The sequence below is a fragment of the Mus caroli genome, unplaced genomic scaffold (assembly GCF_978045245.1).
Source record: "Mus caroli unplaced genomic scaffold, Mus_caroli_1 scaffold_12, whole genome shotgun sequence".
Classification (NCBI taxonomy): domain Eukaryota; kingdom Metazoa; phylum Chordata; class Mammalia; order Rodentia; family Muridae; genus Mus; species Mus caroli.
Genome location: NW_028227267.1, coordinates 115,108,631 through 115,118,356, shown reverse-complemented (window position 1 = coordinate 115,118,356; position 9,726 = coordinate 115,108,631). Strand labels below are relative to the sequence as shown.

Below are 9,726 nucleotides of genomic sequence, written 5' to 3'. Positions count from 1 at the left end.
TGAAGGGATGAGGATGGGTGCAGAGATGCAGAGATGGCTCAACAGCTAGAGTGTAGGCTGCTCTTGCAGAAGACCCGAGTTAACCCCCATGGCAGGTGTCCACAGCTGCCTGAGGACCCCAGCTCCAGGGGGTCTGGCATCTCTGTAGTCATACTAGCACACATGCACACACTTTCCAGCACTCAGGCACACATGCATACATTGAATTAAACATGAAAAAAACATTTTATTGTAAAATGAACTCTGGCTTTAGAGTTGGGCTTCCTGGGTTCACACACTCTTGCTCTATCCTAGGCCCGCTGTGGGCTGTTGGACAAATCTCTCACTGCTTCTGTATCTTTCTTACTTTCTGCTTTAGGCTGTGCCTCCCCCCTCATTGAAATTCTAAAATCCTAATCCTTGATCACCCAGGCAATGACTTTGTTTGTACATAGTTAGCTCAGATCAGGTCATGTTAGAGGACTGTAGGTCACTCATCCATTATGCAAGGGACCTTAGCCTGTTTCTGGTGCTCTAACAGAATTCTACAGTCTGCATTAATTGTAAACAATAATAGTTTGTTTTGTTTATGGTTTTGAAGGCTAGAAAGGCCAAGAGCACAGCATTGACATCTGGCAAGGGCCTTCGTGCTGTGTCACAGTGTGGTGGTAGTGGAGGAAGGGCAGCATGTGAGTTTCTGACAAAGGAGAGAAAGCAGAAATTGGTTTTTGTTTTTAATGAGAAAATGGCTTCTATCGCAATCACCCCAATCACAGCATTAGCCTATCCATGTGTTCAGACTCGTGACTCCTTACTAGTGGTGGCAAAGGAATGTCAGCATGAGTTTCGGAGTGACACTCAAGCCTTAGTAAATGATGTCCACAGAGGCGGAAGGAGTCTGGATGTGGCCAGTACGCATGTCTGAAGATGAAGGCAGAGACCCACAACCAAGCAGTGGCAAAGAGCACTGGAAGGAACCAGCTCCAGCTCTAGCAACATCTTATTTGGGGTTCCCGCCTTCTAGAACTGGGAGCTTGCAGTGTCTAAGGCACTCAGTCCGTGATCCTTCCTTCCAGTAGCCTGAGCACTGAATGAAAGCAGCAGCCAGTAACTCAGGCTATTCTGAGGTTCCAATGCGTTGTTATCCATAAAGCTCTTAGGGTAGCGTTTGACACAGAACAAGCACCAACAATATTAATTATTGTATTTACTAAGTGTTAATTATGTACCATATGCCTCCCTAAATGCCCATCTTTTTATTAGCTAGCTCTACAAAGGCATGATGCCAGAGGACAGTAGCCTGCATATACCTGTAAGGTAGGGACTCCTTCATTCTTCTTCTATGAGCCATTGTGTTGAACTAAGCTAGTAATAGCACCGATGCTATAGTTGAAGTGACAGTCGCCATTTGCTGACGTTTCTCACACGACAGAAGCTACTACAGGTTCTGCGTTGCCATCTTGCCACCACCTGCGCCATGCTGGTGTCCCTTGCTGATGTTGGCAGTACTTCCCTCATGGTCAACACTCATGGGCCATGTCCTCCTCATCTTCTTACTGATCCTTGACAGCTCCTCCTAACCCCCAGTGCCAACACTAGGGTTCAAGGAACAGCTTTCTCTATGCATGGTGGAGCGAGCGTGCACCTGTCCTGAGCTGTTCAGACCTACTGCTTTCCCTGTGGTTATCTACTGCTGTGTTAGAACGACCCCAACACTTCAGCTGGAAGCTGTGTGACCACTTAATTTCTTGTGATTTCTTATGAGTGTGGGCAGAGATTCTGGAATGGCTTTACCGAGAAAGGGTGTGGCAGGATCTTGAGGTGTTTGTAGTCTGTTGGTTGTAGGTACTGGAGCAGCTGTGGTCTGACTAGTCTTTGTTCCCTTTGGCTTCTCTGTGTGACTGAGTTGGGCTTCCTGACAAAATGGCTGCCCCTAGAGAGGTGGGGCTCATAGATTGTGACCCTGAGTTGACCATGTCTAGGACATAGTAGGAAGAACAAATGCTGTCCCTGAGCATCCTGAACTTGCAGCCTAGGAATGAAAGAGGAAGTGTCACTGCCAGATGTGAAGTCTCGACTGAACTCCTGCTTTTACACCCTGTTAAAAAAATCAACTGAACTCTTGCTTTTATACCCTGTTTAAAAAAATCAGGGCTGTGCATACGGGGATTACACTGGTGATGTTTTGAAATATATAAAGATCGCAGTATTTGAAAAGGATTTTACAGCTTCTTTGAGAAAATAAAAATGAGTGTTCTGTGTATTCAACACTTTTAGACTTTTTATTGCTGTGCAATACAAAGAATTCAAGGGAAAGGATTGTAAAATGAATAGGTAAAGGGCATGCAAAATCCGAAAATCCACTTTTGATGTTTTTATTTCTTTTTTTTATTGCTCATTTATTTTACAATAATGGTGAATGCTACCTCTACTTCTCTGCTAAACTCAAGCATCTAAATTTTAAGTAGAAAAATGTAGTTATCATATTTGCCTTTCTCCTGGAAGCAATAATTAGCACAAGATCCAGAAGGTCTTAGGTGTTTCCAAACCAGTGTGAAATTTGCAACACGAGTTCTTCTTTATTCACTCAATCAAAGGATTTACAGCCCTCTCTGAGGAGGTATCTCTGTATGCCATTGCAGAGCTCATCTGAGAACGCCAGTCAGTGCCTGTGTCAGCAGGGTGGGCACACACACGCTCCCGTGTTAAGGACTACATTCCACTGCAGAGAAGGCTGGGGTCGGGTGAGTAGCTCATCACTGTGCTCATCTGTCTTGCAGGTCCTCCACTCTTTTACAGATGCCATCTTTGATGAGTGGCTGAAGAGAAACAACCCTTCCACAGATGCCTGGCCTCAGGAACTGGCACCCATTGGTCACAACCGAATGTATAACATGGTCCCCTTCTTCCCACCGGTGACTAATGAGGAGCTCTTCCTAACCGCAGAGCAACTTGGCTACAATTACGCCGTTGATCTGTCAGGTGAGGAGTACAGCTTCTAAGCGGGTGACTCAGTCAGCTTCTAAGGCAGCTTGCTTGCTCTCTTTTTAATGTCAGCAAGGCTGTTAATTGAAGCATTCAGGCCGAGTTAAGTTTATTGGCTATTTTGAGAATACCTTGGATTTAACAAGGTAAGTCATTAAGCTACCAATTAAACATCAGACTATTTGGGAAAACTGTAAGCTGTTAAAAGACACCACTCTGCAGAGGCAGTGTCAACTCTTCTGCCTGATTTGACAGATTTTTATCTGAACTAACCAAATCTATGAGAATGGTCCCATGTGTAACTGATAAAGTCCAAGTGACTTTACTCCCTTGTGGATAGGGAGGGGCTGGTGATCTCATTTGCAGCAGAGTTGAGATTATTGAGACACACTTCAGATTGTCGCAAGCTACAAAGACCAGGAAACAGTAAAAATCTCAGCCACTGTAGAAAGTCATACAATGGAGCATTTTTAAAGACCATCACTGGTAATGCAAAACCTTCATGAGATTCCCCACCAAGGGTTTGAAGGTCATCTGTTGTTTTTTTGATTGAGATGGTGAAATTACTTTGCAACTGTGCCAGGTATTTTGGGTCAGCCTTGGCTACACTAGTGTTGTAGGGACAGGTCTACCCAAGATGACACTGAACCTCATAACAGATTGGGCTTCATGGAGACTGTAGCCTGCTTTCGAATCCAGGATGTCTTTAATAGCACACGTGAATACATTTTCTTCTTTTGCCCAAACTCAAGTGCTTCACAGAATCTTAAGGGAAGTTTGAGGCAGGAAAAATGAAGCAACAGAAACATTTTAATGTGTGGAGAGCTGCAGGATAGAACCTGCTGGTAGTTTCTTCCCGTCTGTCACGGCCCTTATTCATAGCCCACAGGGTGACTCCAGAGCTCCCCGTGTTGCTCTCTGACATGGAGAATCCTTTAGTATTGGCATCTATCTGTTTTCCCCTCTGTTTGACACTGACTGCTTCCTGTCGGCACTATTTTGGGATGCTGAGGGCATCCTTTTAAAACTTCTTTCTCTTTGCTCTTGGATTAAGCATAATGATAATCAAAGATTTGGGTTGGGTACCCTGGACTGTTTTTATTCTCTACAACAAGAATCATTTAGCAGATATCATCTAAGTCCCAAATATACCTAAAATCTATCAACTTACCAGAGGATAAAAAGCCACGCTGGGTGATAGTTTGATACGAAATATATACTTCTGCTGGGGGACAGGGCGGTGGTGGTGTAAGGAAGGGATATTTGTCTCTGCTAACTTCTAGGCTCATCAGTGTTCAACAACCCAGACTGACAAAAGAAAGATTAATCGGAGAAATATGATGTCCCTCTTTATGAGACACGGGACTCTTTCTAGAACAGAAGGGAAGGAAGACTCAGAGAAGCCAATGGCCTAGGAGCTTAGATGTCACTTTAAACCAAGAGTGAGAAGTCATGGAGATGTGACCTGACAAAGGCAAACTGAGGGAAGGGAATCCACAGGGAAGCAATGGCAGATGAGGCTATCTTGGCAAGTCTGTGCAGCTTCACGCTTTCATAACTGACAACTACCCCTGGGGAGATTGCTGGCAGTCCTTGTTATTTTTGAGTATCTGCATTTAGTCAGTTAAGGAATCTCTAGGAAGTGACATCTGTTGAATGCCAAATGCCTTTGTCTTAAAATGACCCTCTTACCCATGGGTACAGTGTTGGGAGAGATAGGCTGCTCCTCTTCCAACTAAGGGTGAAAAGCTGTGAGGGCCTTGAGGAAGACTGAGTACAGGATGGATCTGGGAACTGGTGGATGCCCAGTAGCTGAGCAGGTGGTTTAGACTGCAAGGGGAGAGGACAGACAGGGAACTGCACAGGTGGCTTAGATTGAAGGCAGGGAGAGGGTGAGATGCTGGCGAGCAGAGTGTTTTCAACTAAAAGAGAGCCAAGAGGTCTCTAATGCTTCCTTCCCTCCCTGCTATCTCTCATTGCCCTTTCCTTCCCAAAGTGCAGAAAGAGGCTTTCTCTGAAGTACCTGTTTCCTTAAAAGCTAGACACTCCAGAGGATCAATAGAACCGACTAGAGTTTCACGGCACATTCAGAGCCCAGCAAGCTTGTCCCCAGAATACCATTAACTTTCCCTGGAAAACCACGAAAGCTTTTCCTACAATTACTCTTCAACTCCAACCAGATGTTGCTTCTCAGTGCTTTACACTTCGTGGAACTCCCGTACACTCACGTATTCATGGATTTGGATTTTAATCCTGCTAATATGCCTGTTGTTGGCCTTAACTCAAGTGATTCTATCTTCACAGAGCAAAAAGGAAATCTTTTTGCTTCCATACCTTGCTGTACTGGAAGGGCTTAGGCAGAGCCACTGGGCATCATAGCAGAGTATGATTCACCATATGTTGGTTTCTATGTCTCAGTTTTATAAAACAAGAAATGTTTTATAGATAATGGTGATGGCAGACACATACAATGTGAAGGTACTTTACTACCACCAGCTGCATGAGAAAATAGATATGATGGTAAAAGTTTATATTATATGTATGTTACGACAATTTAAACATGTTTTTTTAAAAAAGGTCAACAGGATTTGCACAGTAAGAGGCCATTTTGGTGTCTCATTAAAGAAATGCCAGAGTAAAACTCTGTTATTTGTTGGTTTGTTTTTTGACACATGATCTTACCATGTGGATCTCGTGGCCTTCAACTTGATATGTTCTTTGTAGATCAGGCTGCCTTCAAATTCACAGAGATCTCCCTGCCTCTGTCTCTCAAGTTCTGAGATGAAAAGTGTGTGCCAATATGCCTGTTAATACTTTATGCTTTAAGAAGCTATAACCAGTTCACACAAGGCCTGCACAAGATCATACAAGACCTGCACAAGATCATACAAGACCTGCACAGTATCATACAAGACCTGCACAGTATCAGACAAGACCTGCACAGTATCATACAAGACCTGCACAGTATCATACAAGACCTGCACAAGATCATACAAGACCTGCACAGTATCATACAAGACCTGCACAGTATCAGACAAGACCTGCACAGTATCATACAAGACCTGCACAGTATCATACAAGACCTGCACAGTATCATACAAGACCTGCACAGTATCATACAATAACAGCACAGTATCATACAAGACCTGCACAGTATCATACAAGACCTGCACAGTATCATACAAGACCTGCACAGTATCATACAATAACAGCACAGTATCATACAAGACCTGCACATGATCACAGAAGACCAGTACAAAATTACACAAGGTCACACAAGACTTGTTCAAGATCATATAAAAACTTCACAAGATCTAGCTGTTGACTGTCTATAATTTAAGTTTAGCACTGAATGGAGTAGCCTCATTTAAGTTCCCACCCATAACTGAGACACTGTTGACAGTCAATGGCTTCTGGAGGAAGAAAGAGAGAGAGAGAGAGAGAGAGAGAGAGAGAGAGAGAGAGACAGAGAGAGAGACAGAGAGAGAGACAGAGAGAGAGACAGAGAGACAGAGAGACAGAGAGTTTTTTCTTAAGCGTGTGAACCCTGATAGTTCTACCATGCTCTAGTGGATGGTCCATGAGTAAGAACACCACAAACTGGACTCAGTGAGTTACTTTTTTTTAAAAAAGGAGATGAAGTTAGGGGTGGGTAGATAGGTCAGGTGGGTCTGGAAGGAGTTAAGAGAAAGGGTGGAAGGTAAATACCAAAACACAATGCATGAAATTATCAAAGAATTAATCAAATATTATATTTCATATAAAATTAAATTTCATATTGCCAAGGATTAGCCTTGGCTTGGTTGATGGTCCTGAGGCAGGGGTGTTTAGGAGTGGTGAGAAGAAAGACTCAAAGTCAAATTGTGGGTACAAGCTGACTCCCTGTGTTCTGCTTGAGATAACTTTCTCTGGAGACCTCCAGACAGCCAATCCAGACAGCTCAGCTCTTGCAGACCAAAGCCCAGTCTTCTATTTGCATGTCAATTTAATCATTTACACCAGCTCTCCTTTGATTATCCCTTGAATCAGCATTCCATGACCTATGATTCTTAGAAAAAGATAGCAAGTACATTCTCTTTTCTTTTTTCTTTTTCTTAACATTGCAAATGAATTCAGAGATCTGTCTGCCTTTGTTTTTAAAAAAGATTTATTTATTTATTTATTTATTTATTTAATGTATAGGAGTACACCATTGCTCTCTTCAGACACCCCAGAAGAGGGCATCAGATCCCATTGCAGATGGTTGTGAACCATCATGTGGTTGCTAGGAATTGAACTCAGGACCTCTGGAAGAGCAGTCAGTGTTTTTAACCACTGAGCTATCTCTCCAACCCCTGTCTGCCTTTGTAAGCACAGACAATGAGTTTAGCTGGATGAGATCCTATCCTGAAATTACCACTCCTATCACACCTGGGCCTAGACCTAAATTTCCTCTGTCCCTGGCTGACCACCATGTACGTAGGAATCTGCCTGCCTTTGTGAGCACAAACAATAAGCTTAGCTGAGTGGGATCTGGCTCTGAGATCACCACTCCCTAAGTATCTTTATCTACTTCCTTAATATCTTTCTGAGAAGCAGGCTCATAGTTTAGTTGCCTCTGTTCTCTTAGGTCCATGAAGTCCCTCATATAATTCATATTGCATCCTTATATTTTACGTAGTTGAGAAATTATATATTTTTGAACTCATGTTTTCAGAGTTCTTTTCCACAGTCTTAAGGGCTCTCCTGAAGGTCTCAGTGTATACCATTTTGCTGAGACATTAGAGACATCCTCGTCTTCTGGACTGGTGCTGCTTCTAATTATCATAGAGTCATTAACCTTGCCAGGGAGATCGTTCCTTGATAACTTTGCAAGGGAGAATATTTCCTGGAGGAGGGACACACACACACACACACCTCACGCCCAGCAACTGTCAGCACCTGTGGACGTCCACATCCTGCTGGCTCTGTTTCAGAGGTAGGAACCATGTCATGTCCTTTCCATGATCACGCTGGACTTAGCATCATATAAAATTAATAAAAATGACAAGAAAAATAAGCTATAAGTAGTATCAAGTTCTGCTGGATCATACCAAAAAAGGACAAAGAAACTCTTTTCGGAGTCAAGATGGGCCCTGGTCCTTGGGAGTGAAGAAGGTTGAGAAGGTATTCTGTCCTTTAGGTGAGGGTCAGGTGTTAAAGACGGGATGGCTTGGACAGAATGACCTATAGCAGTTGATATGGTTCAAGGAAATGTCACACAGGCATACACACATTTCAAAAATACATTAACTTCATGGGAGAGTGGTATTAAGTGTGACTATATTAGATATATCATGGGAGAGGCTTAGATTTTAGTCACAACTATTTAAATGGCTACAAAGAGCTCTGCTTCTTCTGGTGAGTGTTTCTGTCAGGAGAACACATCTATTCTCTAACACACCTTTATCATCTACCACAGGGGCAGAGACAATAACAGAATTTCCTACCGAGAGTGTCTTTCATTTAGCTGTTCCCCAAAGATTATCTTAGCTCTCATGTCTACAAATGAGTTTCTAACGTACAAAAGCAGTTACGCATTTCCTTAGAGCTTTTGTTCTGCATCTAAACATTTATTGTGACAGATTTACGAAATGCAATGAGCCTCATTTAAGTAATGGGATGATGTTTTCTGCTTCCTTGAGAAACAGTTGTGGTTAGGGTAACAGTGAGAAGAAAGAAGATAAAATTCTAGCAAGGGTAGCTTTGTTTTGCAAACAAATGTACATGAGAAAGGGAAATATTTTCATTTTCTAGCAGTGTTTGGCTGATGGAACTGTAACCACAGAGCCTTCTTCTCTGCTCTCATTTCAGAGGAAGAAGCTGCAGTTTGGTCCACAGCTCTCTCAGTGGTCATTGGAATCCTGGGAGCCTTCGTCTTGCTCTTGGGGTTGCTGGCTTTTCTTCAATACAGAAGGCTTCGCAAAGGCTATGCGCCCTTAGTGGAGACAGGTCTAAGCAGCAAGAGATACACGGAAGACGCCTAGCATGCTCCTCCCTTGCCTGACCTGGGTAGTAACTCAGTACACCGTCACTCATCTTGCGACAGGTGAAGCTCTTCAGCGTGTGCTCTTTGGTAGTGATGATGATGATTCCCTTATCGATGACAAGTATCTCTAGTTGCTGCTTCGCTTATTGTACACAGACAAAATGCTTGGATCATTCACCACTGTCAAAGTGAGGTGTGGCTAGTTAGATGTGACCTTTGATTAAAAGTCCTTATATTGAATAAGCCTCTTTCTATTCTATAAGCACAGCCACCACCTCCACCACCACCACCACCAGAAGCATCACCACCATCACCACCACCACCATCACCACCACCAATAGCAACAAAAACATTGGGTGTATGCCTTCAAACTTGCAGCTAAGTGTATTTTGAGATAGGGATGCAGACAGTCAAAATATCTGCTTGAAATTCTGTTTGACAAGCACACCCCCCACACGTATTGAAACATGTGAAGCAAGCTAACTTCATGAAGAAAAGAAGTTTTATTTATTTTTTTATTTTCATAATCGCTGTTTTATAGCTACAGGGACAAGGTGATTGTGCTCTTGATAGAATCCCAAAGTGGTATAGAACATCACATGGGTCACCTGGCAAGAATTAAGGATATTGTGTGTGTGTGTGTGTGCGTGCGCGTGTGCGTGTGTGTGTCTGTAGTCAGGGTCTTCATTCTGATGACCTTATTGAATCCTAACAACTTTCCCATATCTAAAGCAATAGTTTCAATTTCGCCTTCT

General features: G+C 43.0%; 1 protein-coding gene across 1 annotated transcript in view; it reads left to right on the top strand.

Annotated features, from left to right (window-relative positions):
* The window catches only part of Dct (dopachrome tautomerase), a 40,173-nt gene extending 31,004 nt beyond the window's left edge, over window positions 1-9,169 (top strand). Inside the window, exons 7-8 of the mRNA XM_021181290.2 lie at window positions 2,760-2,961; window positions 8,797-9,169. Of these exons, the coding sequence (XP_021036949.1) occupies window positions 2,760-2,961; window positions 8,797-8,969 (375 nt within the window). The 3' untranslated portion in view covers window positions 8,970-9,169. The remainder of the gene's footprint in view (window positions 1-2,759; window positions 2,962-8,796) is intronic.
* Window positions 9,170-9,726: the final 557 nt, after the last annotated feature.